Source organism: Oryctolagus cuniculus, chromosome 3 (genome assembly GCF_051225735.1).
Source record: "Oryctolagus cuniculus isolate XC-2025 breed Fujian yellow rabbit chromosome 3, ASM5122573v1, whole genome shotgun sequence".
NCBI classification, from domain to species: domain Eukaryota; kingdom Metazoa; phylum Chordata; class Mammalia; order Lagomorpha; family Leporidae; genus Oryctolagus; species Oryctolagus cuniculus.
Genome location: NC_142869.1, coordinates 140,932,528 through 140,950,497, shown reverse-complemented (window position 1 = coordinate 140,950,497; position 17,970 = coordinate 140,932,528). Strand labels below are relative to the sequence as shown.

General features: G+C 45.9%; 1 protein-coding gene across 6 annotated transcripts in view; it reads right to left on the bottom strand.

Annotated features, from left to right (window-relative positions):
• Positions 1–17,970, bottom strand: part of NAPEPLD (N-acyl phosphatidylethanolamine phospholipase D) — a 42,908-nt gene that overhangs the window by 9,911 nt on the left and 15,027 nt on the right. For all 6 annotated transcript variants that reach the window (XM_089329418.1, XM_089329416.1, XM_089329414.1 and 3 more), the window contains 2 exons: positions 8,848–9,157; positions 972–1,618 (listed from right to left, as the gene is read on the bottom strand). In XM_089329418.1, coding sequence (XP_089185544.1) covers positions 972–1,618; positions 8,848–9,141 — 941 coding nt within the window. In that variant the 5' untranslated portion in view covers positions 9,142–9,157. The remainder of the gene's footprint in view (positions 1–971; positions 1,619–8,847; positions 9,158–17,970) is intronic.

Below are 17,970 nucleotides of genomic sequence, written 5' to 3'. Positions count from 1 at the left end.
AAGTGAAATTCAAGAACTAATATTGACTTACAATAACTTTAATCGTTATCAGGAGCCACAAAAGAAGGGGAGGATACAACATCTGGTTCCCCAAATAAGGAAACTAAAAAAAAAGGAGCGGGGGGGAACAAGCAGTAATAAAGATAGGAGGGAAATGTGTTCAGTGAAATTTAAAAATTAACAAGTTTAACAAAATCAGCTGGAAACAAAAGATCACATTCATCCGTGAACTAGAGAAATACTCGTTTTTCTGCTTTTACGACTAAAAAGCATTTGTATCTCTCTCTCTCTGCGTGTGCTTTAGAACAAAATAAAACATTTTAAAAATTATCCCATATGGTCAGTGCTTTACACATACACAAGCATTGACTGCGACCCCAGGTCTCTGAAATCACTTGTCTTTACCCCAAAGGGTATCCAGGAAACAGACAGGGGCAGGGGGCCCTTCAGCGGCTCCAAGCCAGGCCCGGGGAGAGCGCAGAGTCACCCCACAAAGTCACGCCGGATTCACTTCCGGGACTGACGGAACCAGACCCTCGCAGGGGACTAACGCTGCAGACCGACTTCTAGCTTTTTCTCTCTGCTACACACAGGAGAGCTGCTAAGCCAGGGCACTGGAGCCTTCCAGTCACAGAGCGAAAAGTGTGCAACCCAAAGTAGAAGGAAGACCAGAGCGAGGTGCGATTTCCGGTTTAACCGCAGTTGAACGAGCACCTGAACTTCAGGTGAGGCTCAGCCATTCGTCACACTTCGGTGCTCTTTTTTTTCCTGGTAACGTTTCTACTTGTCAAATAAAAGTTTTTAACTTGAATTTTTAAAATCTTTAAAAACTCCCTGTATCGGAACGCCTAGCCCCCAGCCAGTGTAGCCACTCAACCGCCAATCACACAGCCTCGCAACATCATGAGCGTTCTACTCTCAGGGTCAGTGAGCCCGCCCGGCAGGTGCGGTTTTTCCGCAAGCCTACTTACCTTGGCTCGTAAGCCCCGATGGGAATGGCTGCAAGGTCAAAAGGCCCGAACCTTTTTCCGATCTCCTCAAAGGCGCGGCAGTAACCGGTGTCTCCGGCAAAGAAAAAGCGGCTCCAGGGCCCCAGGACAGACCAGCTGCCCCACAGAACCTTGTTTTCGTCCAGCAGGGTCCTCTTGCACCAGTGCTGGGAAGGCGTGAAGACAAAGGTGACGTCGTCGTGGCCGGGGACACAGTTCTCCTCCCACCAGTCCAGCTCGATCACGTTCTCACAGCCGCATTTCTGCATCCAGTCCAGGAGCCCCAGCGGCACAAACCACCTCAGCTCGTTCCCGAACCGCTCGTTGAGGGCCGCCACGGAACCGTAGTCCAGGTGGTCGTAGTGGTTGTGGCTGATGAGGACCGCGTCGATCGGGGGGAGTTCGGCGATGGTGCATGGGGGCCGCCGGAACCGCTTTGGACCCACGTACTGAGACGGGGACGCGCGGGAGCTGAAGATGGGGTCCGTGAGAAAGATGAGGTTGTCCATTTCCACCAGCAGCGTGGCATGGCCCAGCCACGTGACCCTCAAACCAGCTTCCCTCACTCCGGCTGCTTCGGGCTCATCCACAAAATATGGCTTAAGCACTGGGAGCTCTTTGTCAAGTTCCTGTGTGTGTGTATATATATATAATGTGTATATATATATAATATAAATTATACATATATATGACAAAAAGCAGTCAGGGAAAAGAATAAAAATTATATCAGAACATTGTGACCTACATTACAGCACCCAGGAAGGGCTATTTTGGGAGAGTTGGAGTCATTCAGTAAACAAGCTATTTTTGCCTTTCTCCTGAAAATGCATACGTCCTTCTGAATCTGACTTAACAGTAACACAGCATATTCTGTCTCAAAGGCAATAGGCAAAGGAAAATTAAATAGAAAATGTTGTGTACTGCTAAGTTCATTAATGTTTTTACAGGCTCTCTCCTGTAGTCGCCAGAAGCTCACTGGCCTAGATGCAGCTATTTTGCACTCAGCTGGGGTCTTTGCTGCTGCAAATGGCCTCAGGAGCAGGCCCTGGAAAGAGTCAAGAAAACTGATGATCTTCATTTGCCGCTCTGAGATCTCAGATCTGAATCTTTCTGAGTGCATATAACTCAAAGTGCAACACCGCAACTGTCTCTGGGTACATCAGGCATAAACCATTCTCGTCACTCCTTCCCCTTAACATTTTCTACCACTGCTCACACCCAGTGATGACTGCCTGTAAGAAGTTGACTACGTTGGGGAGAAGCAGATCTAAGCAATAACCACAACAAATTGTGGTGAGTCTTATTCCTCTAGTTATTCTACTTTGTTGTTGTTGTTAAGATTTATTTATTCATTCATGTGAAAGGCACAATGACAGAGACAGAAGGAGAAAGAGAGACAGCTTCCATCTGCTGGTTCACTCTGCAAATGGCCACAAGGGCTGAGGCTGGTCACAGAATTCCATCCAGATATCCCACGTAGGTGGCAGGGCCCAGCGACTTGGGCCATCCTCTGCTGCCTTCCCAGGTGCATTAGCAGGAAGATGGACAGCAAGTACAGCATCCGGGACTCTTAACTGGTGCTCCCACATGGGATGCCCATGTCACGAGTAGGAGCTTCATCTGCTGTGCTACACTACCAGCGTGGCTATTCAATGTTTTGTTTTACATTACCTGAGATCAATAAAAAAATAAGTTTTGGGGTCACAGGCTCCTATAAAGCTGCTTTTACTGAACTGGGCCCGGTGTCCATGCTGCACAGTAACACCAAGGCCTCTTAAGGGGACCGGTGCTATGCTACAACAGGTTAAGCCTCCGTCTGCAACACCAGCATTCCATGTGGGTGCCAGTTCATGTCCTAACTGCTCCACCTCTGATCCAGCTCCCTGCTAATGCACCTTGGAAAGTAATGGAAGATAGCCAAGTGCCACAGTCCCTGCCACCTACATGGAAGACCCAGATAAACCTCCTGGCTTCAGCCACTGTGGCTATCTGGGGAGTGAACCAGTGGATGGAAGATCTCTGTCTGTCTCTCTGACTGTGCCTTTCAAATAAGTAAGTCTTAAAACACAACCAAAGCCGGCGCCGCGGCTCACTAGGCTAATCCAGGCGCATTAGTAGAGAGAGCTGGATCATAAGTGGAGCAGTTGGGACTCGAACCAGCAACCACATGGGATACCTGCATCACACGTGGCAGCTTTACCTGCTACATCACAATGCCAGGCCTTGGGAAGCATCTTCTTACACAAGTGCACACACAAAGACTGACCCGATTTATGGTCAGATGAAAGGACTCTGGAGTCCACATGTTGACCTGCAGACAATAACAACCTTTGCCATATTACAAAGAGACGAGGATCTGAACAAAGGAGACACAGAGGGGGAGACACTGGTGAAGGAAAACTGAGAGATCACTTGGAGAAGCTAAACAGAAAGAAGACCATGGAGGGGAAGAGCAACAGAGGTAGAGGATAACCAAGCCTTAATTTGTTTATCTGGAAAATGGGTATAGTAATTATACCTACACTCCATTACTGTGAAGACTGGCTTAGGAGTGGTAGTCTCCAAGCATTCAAAAAGATTGGGGTCTGCATTTTAGTGCATGAGTTAAGCCATTAGCTGCACTGTTCCACATGAGCACCAATTCAAGTCCCATCTGCTCCACTTCCGATCCAGCTCCCTGATAATGCACCTGGGAGGGCGGTGGAGGATGGCCCAAGTGTGTGGACCCCTGTACCCACATGGGAGATCCAGATGGAGTTCCCGGCTCCCGACTTTGGCCTGAACCAGCCCTGCCAGTTGTAGCCATTTGGGGAGAGAATGGAAAATGAAAATCCCGAGATAAACTTCTCTCTCTCTCTCTGCCTTTCAAACATACATACATACATACATACACCTTGAAAAAGAAAAGAAAAAACAGCCACCTCCAATCCTGACAACCAACCCCACAGCGATCCTTTTGGATCTCTTGCATATTTGCAGTCACAAGCATGTTCCCTTGAACTCAAGCCATACTCAGGAGCCGTGTCCAACACAACCTACACAAGGGATAAACTCTCCCCTGCTGACATGTCCACCCTCACTCTCACCAGGAGGTGTCCTTAGCTCGCCAGCAAGCTGGCCCGGGAACTCCCCAGTCCTCCTCCCAGCTGTGTCTCCCATTATTTCTCTCCATGGACTCTGGTTGCCACCTACGGGGAGATGACTTCCCATTCCTGTACTGAACTAATCTCATTCCTCAAGTTAAATTCTCTTCCTCCTTCATCCCTTTGCGACCATAAGCAAACAGCACACTCTCCACGGGGCCATCCCGGATTCTCTACAGCTGGAAGCACTCACCGCCATGCCTCTCTGTCCACACGTCTCCTCTGGATATTCTGATCAGATACCTGGGAATTTACCACAGGTCTTATGCACTCATTCAGAGTGCCTGGTTCCATGACTGAAACACAGCATGTGCTCAATAAAATTTGTTGGATGAATGAATGAAAGAATGTAAATTTTTTTCAATAAGTTCTCAGATTTACTAGTTAGCATTAGTGAACAAGCACAAATGCCGAATGGTGTGCATATCAAGGCTTGAGGGTGGAGAAGAGGAGGCAGTAAGGATAAACTGAGCACCCCCATGTGACGGGCATCATACTAGGCTCATAATGATGAGGATGATATATCATTCACACTGGTGAATGATAACACAAAACAAAAGAACGTGAACCACAGCTGCCACTGGTGGAAAAGCAAAACTTCAATAGAGCAACTCTGGAAGCTTCCGTTTTTTCTCCAAAGTATGAGCAGGTAAAGTACTGTAAGAAGATAGTCCCAAAGGACCACATACGATGTGAGTCCATTTATACAAAATACACAGAATAGACCAGTTTGTCGTTTCCAAGGCTTACAGGGTAAGGAAACTGGTCAGTGATGACTAGGGGGCAATGAGTTTCTTCTAGGGATAATACAAATGTACTAGATCGGGGCTGGCACTGTGGTATAATGAGTAGAGCCACTGCCTGCAATGCCAGCATCTCATACGGGCACCAGTTCGGGTCACATCTACTTCACTTCCAATCCAGCTCCCTGCTAATGTGCCTGGAAAAGTAGCAGAAGATGACCTAAGTACTTGAGCTCCTGCACTCACGTGGGAGACCAAGAAGAAGCTCCTGGCTCCTGGTTTCAGACTGGTCCAGTTCCTCTGGCCATTGCAGCTATTTGGGGAGTGAACCAGCAGATGGAAGATATCTCTCTCTCTCTCTCTCTCTCTCTTTCTCTCTCCCTATCTCTCTCTGTAACTCTCTCTTTCAAATAAATGTTTTTTGAAAAAAAAGTATTAGATTTTGTTGTCTACTCTGTGAATATGCAAATAACCACTGAACTATATACCTTGCACAGTCTGTTGTATACTATGATGAACTATATATCAATAAAGCTAATTTTAGAAAGGCAAGATAGTAAACAATCTAAGGAATCCACTTTATTTTCCTTCCTTTGTACTGTACTGTTCCATATCCATTATAAAAGAATAACATATTTTAAAGAATTTGATCTGTAGGAGCTGGCATTGTGGCACATCAGGTTAAGCTGCCACCTGCAACATTGGCATCCCATATGGGCATCAGTTCATATTCCGTGTGCTCCATTTCCAATCCAGATCCATGCTAATGGTCTGAGAAAAGCAGTGGAAGATAGCCCAAGTGCTTGGGTCCCTGCCACCTATGTGGGAGACCAGGATGAAGCTCCTGGCTCCTGACTTTGGCCAGGTTCAGCCCTGGTCATTACAGCCATCTGGGGAGTGACAGTGGATGGAAGCTATCTCTCTCTGTCTCTCCCTCTTTATAACTCCACCGAATAAATAAATATTTTTAAAAGAATTTGATCTCTAGCACAGCTATCCCATAAAACACAAAGAAACAGAATTTATAATTCAGATTTTAAAAAGAAAAAATCTTTTTTAACTTTCTATCGTAATCACCAGAGTTTGAAAAACGTACATAGAAAAGAAGAGTGGGGGAGGGGAGGAATTCCTATTTATTTGGGGAAATTAAACACTCACTTGGCATTTTCTTGGTTAGATCAAAGCTGATCTTCCTTTTTGAAAGTTGCAAAAGGGGCAATCCCAAGGGCTACAATTAACCAGTCCACTACTTCATGTATTGCTTTTCTTGGAGAAAGGACACATCCTAGGGTTCATCCAGCCACTACGCTTTGCCAGATGCCCTAAGCACATTGTGTTATCTAACTCCATGAGGTCATTTCACAGATAACCAGGACAAAGCAAAGAGGGTCACTAAGAAACTTGCCAAGTTCATAGGACAGGTAAGTGTCCAAACAGGAGTGGAAGCCACAACTCTCTTACTCGAAAGATCTGTCCGTTCACTAAACCATGACCCTTTCTGTGACATAAATATTAGCTTACATTAGAAGTAAACAAAGAACCCCATATTCTTGTTAACATACTTTAAGAATACATGTTTGAGGGGCCGGAGCCTTGGCTCACTTGGTTAATCCTCCGCCTGCAGCGCCGACATCCCATATGGGCACCGGGTTCTAGTCCCGGTTGCTCCTCTTCCAGTCCAGCTCTCTGCTGTGGCCCGGGAAGGCAGTGGAGGACAGCCCAAGTGCTTGGGCCCTGCACCCGCATGGGAGACCAGGAGGAGGTGCCTGGCTCCTGGCTTGGAATCGGCGCAGCACGCCAGCCATGACGGCCATTTTGGGGGTGAACCAATGGAAGGAAGACCTTTTCTCTCTCTCTCTCACTGTCTAACTCTGCTTGTCAAATTTAAAAAAAAGAAGACGACGATGACCTTTCTTTCTGTCTGTAATTCTACCTCTCACATAAATAAATAAAATCTTTAAAAAAAATATATGTTTGTAAGCATGAATGATGAAACAAGAAAATTATCTCATCAGAATATTTTTAAATCATGTTTCTTTAAAAAAAAATCACTTTGATGGGGCGGGACTGTGGAGCAGCTGGTTAAAGCCCTGGCCTGCAGCGCCAACAAACCACCTGGGCGCCGGTTCAAGTCCCAACTGTTCCACTTCTGACCTAGCTCCCTGCTAAGGTGCCTGGGAAAGTAGCAGAATATGGGCCAAGTGCTTGGGTACCTGAACCCACATGGGAGACCCAGAAGAAGTTCCTGACTCCTGGCTTCCGACTGGCTCAGTTCAGGCTGTTGCAGCCATTTGGGGAGTGAACCAGCGGATGGAAGACCTCTCTCTCCATCTGTCTCTACCTTTCCTCTCTGTAACTCTTTCAAGTAAATAAAATAAATCCTTTTAAAAAATCACTTTGAAAGAAGACCTCTAAGTAAGTTATTTCCAGCTGAAGGCCTCTCAAAATCCCAGGCGTTAGAGGCTTGGTTCTCAGAGTCTTCAGTGGATGGATTGGGGACGTGAGCTAATCCAGTTATGGTGTCTGGAAGTGGGGCCTTGCAAACTGATCTGGCTTTACGAGAGGCACCACAGACGTAGGGCAAGTGTGCGGCTTTATTCTCTGCTCCCTGGTCTGCCGCATGCTCCTTCCTCTGCATGCGTCTGCCATCCACCACCCTCATCAAACGCCAGACTGATGACACTGCCCGACCGTGGACTGTAAGCCTCCAAAACCGTGCGCAAAGCCCTCTCCTTCCTAAGTTCGCTTCTCTCGGGCATTTTAGTTATGGGGACAAAACACAAACGCACCTTCCTCTCCTCTTCACAACTTCACTCCATGTTCCTCTTTAGAGGGGCTTCTCCAGGAAACCCAAATCATAACTGAAAAAACCTTTCTCATTTCTTTGCCCCAAGCTCAAAGTTCAAAACATACAAGGTTTCATCTATGAACGTCCTGCCTTATTCTAAAAAGGTGTTTAAAAATATCATTCACAGTCATCAACTCTGGTAACTAAAATGAACACTACGAACACTTCTAGCATCAAAGTGATACCAGGCTTTCAAAGAAAAATGGACAGAAGATCTAACATTCACACCGGCAGGAACACCCATTTCCACTCCCTCCTGCTCTTGGCACTGCGGACCAAACCCTCAGGAAGTCTCCCCTTTCTCATACCACCTCCCGCTCAACTCACAAAATCAGGTCTCCTGTCTCTCTGGAGCTGGTAGGGAAGACAGGCTAGCGATGAGAGGGGGAGGGGCAGGAGGCCAGAGAGCATTCAAGGAATTGTGAAAGAAGATGCTACCGCAAGTGCGACCCAGCCACCCGCCCGCCTCTGCCACAACGCAGAGCCATTCATCTCATCACCTTTACAGTACAACGTCGTTCATCTCAACACCTGTATGCCAAGTGCTAGTAGGTCTGACCCTAAGTAAGCATATTCTAGGTAAAGGTCAGCGACCTACAGCTCATCCTCAAAGGTCGGGGACGCTCCTGTGAAGATGTCATTCACAGCTCTGGCGGCCTCATTCAAGGACTGGAAGCCAAGCACTCCAGGCCAGGCCTTTACCTTGTAACTCACGCTCCAAACCCCTATCTTTTTCTGGAACTTGTTGCAAACTTTCTCAGCTTCGCGGCCTTGGTCATGCCATCATTTATCTGGCACATCACTGTCAAAATACTTCTTTGCTCTCTAGGCCTAGCTCAAAGATCCCCTCCTATGGGAAACCACTTCCAACCCTACTGGTGAGAACGAGTCACCCTCTTTCCTGTACCTCCAAAGTATCTGTGCCTACCTCTGGCTGCAGCCACGTCAGAGCTGGTTTTCATCTTAACTATGAACCTGAGGGTGCGGGTTACCCCTCTTCACTCAATCTCCCAGAACCCAGTTCTATGCCTATAAAAGAACTCAATGAACTAACGTGTCAAAATACAATCCTCAGTAAAAGCAGGCACTCTATGCATTAGGCATTTCGAAGAGCCAAGCACTACCTCTTTAGAGCACGGAACACTGCTGTGATCCTTCTCCATTATTAGCCACCTGAGGATATTCGGAACGGAGAGGTTTCTCCACGTTGGCCAAGGATTAACGAATCTCCCATCTCTTCCTCTCACTGACTTAGTTACGTCTTCCTCTAGTCTGTAATCCAGCTTGAAGCTCTTCCTGGAAAACCTAGAAGAATCACTTCCTCCAGAATTCCGAGCTGCATTTTGGCGTTTTCTTACGGCTTCCTTAGGATATTGGCTGCTTGGCACCAGGGATTGGTTGCTTTCACTTTCTTCCATGTCCTTTGGTGAAAAACTTTAAAAAAAAAAAAAAAAAGAGGGGAGAAGGAATTACTGAGTTTAACATAAAAGCATTAAAACATACTCATCTAGTATTATTGCTTAGCCAATAAGTTTCCCCAAACTAAAAAAAATTATGTCACTATTAGCTCAATCTTTCTTCCTGGAAAATTTCAGAATCCTGTATTACTGCTTGCTACACAGAAAAAAAAAAAAAAATGCTTGCTTTGCCTGTTAGTACAACAGCCAAACCTTTTTTAGCGACTTCCTCCTCTGCTATAATCCATAAAATGCATTTCCCTAGCCAGCAGGTAACCACAAAATTTTAAATTTCAGTGACATTATATAGAATAAATTAAATCACTTTCATGAATTATGATGTTTTCATACCTACACGTTGAAAATATAATTGTTAACACACAGTAAGGCTTGCTTCAGTTCCCTGAGAACATCTGGGTTCATTCAACAGACTTACATATAACCCCTTCAAGGCCCACATTGAAACTAAACTGTTGGGTGTTGGGAGCGGCACTGTGGCGCAGTAGGTTAATCTTCCGCCTGCAGTGCCAGCATCCCATATGGGCTCCAGTTCGAGTCCCGGCTGCTCCTCTTCCAGTCCAGCTCTCTGCTGTGGCCTGGGGAAGCAGTAGAAGATGGCCCAAGTCCTTGGGCCCCTGCACCCACATGGGAGACCAGGAAAAAGCACCTGGCTCCTGGCTTCAGATCGGCATAGCTCCAGCCATTGTGGCCACTGGGGAGTGAACCAACAGACAGAAGACTTTTCTGTCTGTCTCTCTAGATGCCTCTGCCGCCACCACTACTGCTCAACCCACAGCTCTGCGATCCTTGCGTCTGAACAAAACAGGCCTCCAGACACGAAAAGGGTCAGGTATTCAGAGCATGCACTCATCTGCCGTGAACTCCAAACGTTTGCTTTCTTTCTCACTGGCTTAAATATAAGGCATACACACAACGCACTTTACAACCCTAAGGGAAAAAGCACAACAACAGAGAGCCAATAGTATTTGTCTGGCTATAAGGGTGTTTAAATAGAAACACCGATTCAGGAGAGGAAGGGAAAGAAGATAAACTCCATGCCGAACCAGAATTTTCCCTGCCAAGACTGGAGAACCATGGCTGTGAAGAGAGGAAGCCACAGCACGCAATGTTGCTCAGCCAGCCCTGCTTCTGGGCGGGTGGAGTCTAACAAGCTCTCAAGCTTGGGTAAACCTCAGCCTTTCTAATCCTCCCTTTTCTCACCTGTAAAACACGTACCTAAAGGCTTCTCAAAGGATTACATGATACAATGTACATAAAGTACTTGGCACTCTCAAATGGTAATTCCTTTTCTCCTTAATGTTCACTGGCCAAATATCCAAATCCTTTAAGTTCCATCAGAACTTAAAACTGATCTAGGTGTGTCATCGCTGTTCTCAGAGAAAACACTTTTTCTGGGTCATGATCAAGTTCAGGCCAAGACCTTTACAAAAGTCATCCAGCTCAGCCCCACACACAAGTTCAGAGAGTTTAAGTTACTTTCCCAAAGGGCAGAATCTACGGAGACAGGTGGCAGAGCTAAGCTTCTGCTACACCCCTGCCATGAGAAGCAGCTTATGAGGTGCACATGCGTTTCTTATATTATTTTTCTTTAATTTATTTGAAAGAGTTACAGAGAGAGGTAGAGACAGAAAGAGAGGTCTTCCATCCGATGGTTCACTCCCCAGATGGCCGCAATGGCCAGAGCTGCACCAATCCAAAGCCAGGAACCAGGAGCCTCTTCCAGATCTCCCACGTGGGTGCAGGGGCCCAAGGACTTGGGCCATCTTCCACTGCTATCCCAGGCCATAGCAGAGAGCTGGATTGGAAGAGGAGCAGCCGGGACTAGAACAGGCGCCCACATGCCAGCACTGTAGGTCAGGGCTTTAACCCGCTGCACTACTGCACCGGCCCCCGTACGTTTCTACTTACATACTTGTATATGGTAGGTTTTGGATATGGCTTCAATGGGTCCCCAACCCCAGTCCCAGAAATGTTCCCTATGTTGCAAGGTCAGTCCTCAGTGTCCTGATGTTGGGAGGGGATCTGTTGAGAGCCACTGAGGTCAATGGAGGGCCTTGGAAGGGACTGTGAAACCCAACTCTTGCTCTGGCTTCCTGTTTCAAGCTGTGTTCTCTCTCACACATTCTCCTGCAATCTATATCATGAGGCGACACGGCTAAGGGGACCCCCGCCAGAGCTTGTGCCATGATGTCTGGACTTATGGCATCCAAAATTAGGAGCCAAATACACCTCTCTCTTCTTTATAAAGTTAGCCTGTTTCAGGTATTTTGTCATAGCAATGAAAACATGGATTAATATATGTGTAGATACACATATATTCATATACAAAGGGTCTTCATAAAGGTCATGGGAAGTGCATGCCACCTTTTAATTCCATTTTTCCATGAACTTTTTGAAGTGACCCTCAAAAAGTTCATGAAAAACTGGAATTAAAATACAAGGAGGGCATTTGCTGCAGTGGTTAAGATGTCACTTGGGCTGGCGCCGCAGCTCGATAGGCTAATCCTCTGCCTAAGGCACCGGCACCCCGAGTTCTAGTCCCAGTCAGGGCGCTGGATTCTGTCCCGGTTGCTCCTCTTCCAGTCCAGCTCTCTGCTGTGGCCTGGGAGGCAGTGGAGGATGGCCCAAGTGCTTGGCCCCTGCACCCACATGGGAGACCAGGAGGAAGCACCTGGCTCCTGGCTTCGGATCAGCGCAGTGCCCCAGCTGCAGCAGCCACTGGGGGGTGAACCAATGGAGAAGGAAGACCTTTCTCGCTGTCTCCCTCTCTCTCACTGTCCACTCTGCCTGCAAAAAAAAAGTCACTGGGAGCCCCACAGCCCACACCGGAGTGCCTGGGTTTGGATCCCAGCTTCACTTCCGATTTCAGTTTCTTGTTAACGGGCTCTCTGGGAAGCAGCAGGTGATGGATTCCGTGCTTGAGTCCCTGCCACACTGAATTCCGAGCGCCTGGCTTTGGCTTGGCCCAGTCTCGGCTGTCATAGGCATCTGGGGAGTGAACCCACAGATGGAAGAGCTCTGTCTGTCTCTGTTGTTCAAATTAATAAAAAAGTAAATAAATAAAATACACAGCCATAATTATAAAAATAAAAAAGCTTATTTTGGTGCAAAAAAACCTGAAAACCCATGCAGTTTTATCATAATTCACAATTTTTCCATGAACTTTTTGAAGTCTTCTCATATAAAATAATTCTACCAAATAGACTAATAAAATGTGGTCTGCTTCAAACAATCAGGAAAAATGGGAGACAGGAAAAAAGTACTTTCACTCAAACAGCACAAAAACAAAATAAAACTAGAGTTTTGGAACAATATAGCCTAATATAGCTGGGATACAAGACACAGGGCAGGCTTGTGAAAGTCACAGGACAAAGAATTGAACTGTCAAGGACAGGACTACATGGTGAACCCAGACTGCCACCTTAAGGAGTTCGACTGTAGCCAGGGCTATTTAGGGAAGACAATTCTGGTAGCAGGACAAAAAATGAAAGAGAATGACTAAAACTGGAGCTGGGGGAGGGGGGAGGGGTTAGTGAGCAGGAAACAGAAAACGCCAAGGACATCCACTAATTGCAAAGCCAACGTTTCTCACGTTTCATTGAAAAGAATGCTCCCAGCACACCTTCAACCAGGTTTTCACTGAAGCACTCAGAGGCAGCTAAGAGCTCAAATGATGAGGAGGCAGCGACAGTGAGAAGACAAAGAACAGAATAAACCCAAAGCACCGAAAAGAAGCTCAATCAAGAGGACTTGGCAGCATCTGGATGGTCCAGATTTTGGACACTTTGTAGGGCTGGTTGTGTGGCAGGAGGGCAGGCAGCAAAGCAGGAGGAATCAGAAATGGCAGCACCAAGGACCAAGGTGGATTTCTGACACAGGAACTGGAGGCTGGGCTTGCGAGCACGGGGAGGCAAGAATCCAAGAGGAAGACTCACTGACAGCCAATGGAAATGGATGATCCCAGGATCCGGGCCACTTTAGGGGTGATAAACAATCAGAGAGACAGAAAGGTCTCCAGGAACCGGGAGAGTAAGACGACATTGGAGACTGGGCTTAGTGATCTGCTTTCTCCAAGGACAATGAGCTTTTTCAAAGTTGTATGTTCACATCACCTCCATTTTATCACCTCCCATCCGCTCAGGCTCATACCCCAATCAACCCGTAGAAACAGGTCTCCCTACCAAACAGCCATCTTCTCTCAACACCCACCCCCATGTGCATGCCTACACACACACACACACACACACATAAATTCCATCTTGGGAGTGATCTCTTTAAAACTAATTAATTAATAGAGAGGCAGAGAAACAGCTCCCCTTCACTGATTCACTCCTGCAACACCGGGGGTTGGGCCAGGGCTGGGTCAGGTCAAAACCAGGAGCTGGGAATGCAATCCAGGTTTCCCAGGTGGGTGGCAGTACCCAGTGGAGCCACCACTGCCTTCCAGGGTCTGCACTAGCAGGAAGCTGAGGTCAGGGGCCAGAGCCAGGGACTGAACCCAGGTACTCTGATATGGGGACACGGGTGTCTTAACCACTAAGCCAAACTCCCAATCCTTGGATGCCATCTTTTAAAAGGCACATAAAAGAAAGAAAGAAAGAAAGAAAGAAAGAAAGAAAGAAAGAAAGAAAGAAAGAAAGAAAGAAAGAAAGAAACTGCTCCGAGAATGAGGCTGAGGTTGGTAAGATGGCTCCAGCCCTGCCATCTCCTCTACTCCAAATACAAGGCCTTTGTCTATTTCCTTGGATGCATCATGTGCCAACCACAGGGCCATTCTCTGTTCCCACAGGGCCTTTGCCTGTGATCTTTAGCTATCTGTGGGGTGGGAAGAAGAGTCTTCTGGGCATGGATATTCACAGGATCATGTATGACTTGAAAGGCGTATATGGAAGTCAGTCTGGAGATTCCTCAGAAACCTGACTATAACCCTACCGTACGACCCAGCCATCCCACTCCTTGGAATTTACCCAAAGGAATTTAAATTGGCAAACAAAAAAGTGGTCTGCACCCTAATGTTTATTGCAGCACAATTCACAATAGCCAAGACCTGGAACCAACCTAAATGCCCATCAACGGTAGACTGGATAAAGAAATTATGGGATATGTACTCTTTTTTTTTTTTTAAACTTTTTTTTTATTTTATTTTTTATTTTTGACAGGCAGAGTGGACAGTGAGAGAGAGAGACAGAGAGAAAGGTCTTCCTTTGCCGTTGGTTCACCCTCCAATGGCCGCCACGGCCGGCGCACTGTGGCCGGCGCACTGCGTTGATCCGAAGGCAGGAGCCAGGATCCAGGTGCTTTTCCTGGTCTCCCATGGGGTGCAGGGCCCAAGCACCTGGGCCATCCTCCACTGCACTCCCTGGCCATAGCAGAGAGCTGGCCTGGAAGAGGGACAACCGGGACAGAATCCGGCGCCCCGACCGGGACTAGAACCCGGTGTGCCGGCACCGCAAGGTGGAGGATTAGCCTATTGAGCCACGGCGCCGGCCTGGGATATGTACTCTTTAGAATATTATACTGCAGTAAGAAACAATGAAATCCAGTCATTTGCAACAAAATGGAGGAATCTGGAACACATCATGCTGAGCGAAATAAGCCAGTCCCAAAGGGACAAATATCATATGTTCTCCCTGATCAGTGACAACTGACTGAACACCAAAAAGGAAACCTGTTGAAGTGAAATGGACACTATGAGAAATGGTGACTTGATCAGCATAGCCCTGACTGTTAATGAACAACTTAATACATTATCCCTCTTAGTAGTTTTTTTGTCTGTTCTACTTAATATGACTGGTTTAATTCTGTAATTAATACACAGTTATTCTTAAGTGTTGAAATTTAACTGAAATATGATCCCTGTTAAACATAAGAGTGGGAATAAGAGATGTACAATTTGGGACATGCTCAAGCTGACTTGCCCCAAATGGTAGAGTTAGAAACATACCAGGGGATTCTAATTCAATCCCATCAAGGTGGCATGTACCAATGCCATCTCACTAGTCCAAGAGATCAATTTCCGTTCACAATTGATCATAATGAAAGGACTAAGAGTCAAAGGGATCACATAAACAAGTCTAGTACCTGCTAATACTAACCGATAGAATAAATAAAGGGGAGAGTGATCCAACATGGGAAGTGAGATACATAGCAGACTCATAGAATGGCGGATGTCCTAAACAGCATTCTGGCCTCAGAATCAGCCCTAAAGGCATTCGGATCTGGCTGAAAAGCTCATGAGAGTATTTCAGTTATGGAAAAACAAGACACTCTGGGAAAAAAAAAAAAAAAAACTAAATGAAAGATCTCCACAATTGAGATCCCAGTGGAAAGAACAGGTCTTCAAAGAAGGAGGTACCTTTCTCTGAAGGGAGGAGAGAACTTCCACTTTGACTATGACCTTGTCTAAACAAGATAAGAGTCGGAGAACTCAAAAGGCTTCCATAGCCTTGGAAACTCATGACTGGAGCATAGGGAGATTACTGATGCCATAGACAGGAGTGTCAATTTGTAAAGTCAACAACAGGAGTCACTGTGCACTTACTCCTCATGTAGGATCTCTGTCCTTAATGTGCTGTACATTGAGATTTAATGCTATAATGAGTACTCAAACAGTATATTTCACTTTGTGTTTCTATGTGGATGCAAACTGTTGAAATCTTTACTTAATGTATACTAAACTGATCTTCTGTATATATAGAAAATTGAAAATGAATCTTGATATGAATGGAAGGGGAGAGAGAGCGGGAAAGGGGAGGGTTGTGGGTGGGAGGGAAGTCATCGGGGGGAGGGGGAAGCCAATGTAGTCCATAAGCTGTACTTTGGAAATCTATATTCATTAAATAAAAGTTAAAAAAAAAAGAAAGATGTCAAACAGCATAAAATGATGACAGAATGAAGCACATTTCACAAGATGCCTTATGAGGGAAATGACGTGACAAGAGTCACCCTTAAACATCAAAGATAAAATGACAGATAAACTAGAACCACAGAAGAAACGGCAGTGCTTGCATGTATGGTCCTAATGCTTTTTAGTTTTCAGCTTTTTTAACTCAGACAAACCTCTTTCACAGACCAAGCTAGCTTTCTTCCATCACTAAATGCAGCAGATGTCCCAATTATTTCCTGTTATAAATCTGTCTCCTAAGTTAACAATGTAAATCAGCCTTCATGCTAACACCAAGCAAAGGCAGAGGTGGGTGCTCGTGAGTGCATATTAATAGTTAATAACTGGGTTTCAAATGGTGCTTCAGAATTAGATAAGGATCCTTCAATTTTAGAGGTTTTCATCTAATTTAAGACACCATGAACCATAAGGCACATCACTATTTTATGTACCACTAAGGTAAAAATGTTACCAAAAATGATTAGTTCAGGAATTGTATAACATACTTTCTTATCAGTGGTACTGAAATACCAACAAAATGTCTATCTTGAAATGGACACAATGCATTTTATGTAAGCAAATATGTATGTCAGAACAGGAATGAAAACATGAACCTTAGTAATTAAATATCATCAGAGGCACAATTAATTTACTGACCTTCTTCCCTCTGTAACTAACTAGTTACAGAATACACAAAATAGCAGAAACTAACTGGAAAGCTAGAATCCAGAAGTGTAAAGCTAAATAAGCCCTATGACAACTGATAAGTATAAAATAGGAACGTTTGGGGCCGGTGCTATCGCACAGCAGGTTAAAGCCACAGCCTGCAGCATCGTCTGGGTACCAGATCCAGTCGTGGCTGCCCCACTTCCAATCCAGCTCCCTGTTAATGTGCCTGGGAAAGCAGCAGAGGATGGCCCAATTCCTTGGGCCTCTGCACCCACATGACAGACCCGGAAGAAGCTCCTGACTCCTGGATTTAGCCTAGCCCTATCCGGTCATTGAGGCCAACTGGGGAGTGAACCAGCAGATGGAAGAATCTCTCTGTCTCTCCTTCTCTCTCTATAACTCAGCCTTTTAAATAAATACATAAATAAGTAGAAACGTTCTTTTTGTACAGGAAATATTTTATTAAGTGTATTGATTTTTATTTATTTGAAAGGTAGAAAGAGAAAGAGCTCTTCCATCTGCTGCTTCACTCTCCCCAGTTGCCTACAACAGCTGAGGCTGGGTCGGGCTGAAGCCAGGAACTCCATCCAGGTCTCCTACGTGGGTATCAGGGCCCCACATATTTGACCCATCATCTGCTGCCTCCCAGCCACAGCCACATTAGCAGGAAGCTGAATCCAAAGCAGATACAGGACTCCAACGCAGGTATTCCGATATGGAATGCAGGTGTGTGAAATGGCAGCTTGAGCTGCTGTACCAAATGCCCACCCTGAAATGCTCTTTTTGAAAGAACAATGTATTGGGGCAGGCACCATGGCACAGCAGGTTAAATCACTCACATCTTGTATCAGAGTGCTGATTTGAGTCCCAGCTACTTCGCTTCGTACGTAGCTGCTAATGCACCTAGGAAGACAGAAGATGGCCCAAGTACTTGAGTTGCTGCCATCCTTGTGGGAGACCAGGATGGAATTCCTGGCTCCTGACTTCAGCCTGGTCAAGCCTTGACTGCTGCAGCTGTTTGTGGAGTGACCCAGTGGATACAAGATATCTCTCTCTCTCTCTTTCAAATAAACAATCTTTTTTTTTAAAAGAACTATGTATTATAAAGGGACAACATAAATTCCATCCTGTTAATTGAGATGCACATTCTCCACATTTCTTTGATGATTAATTGCCTGTTTAACAGCAGATGAACTTACTCCTCCGTCTCCTACCAA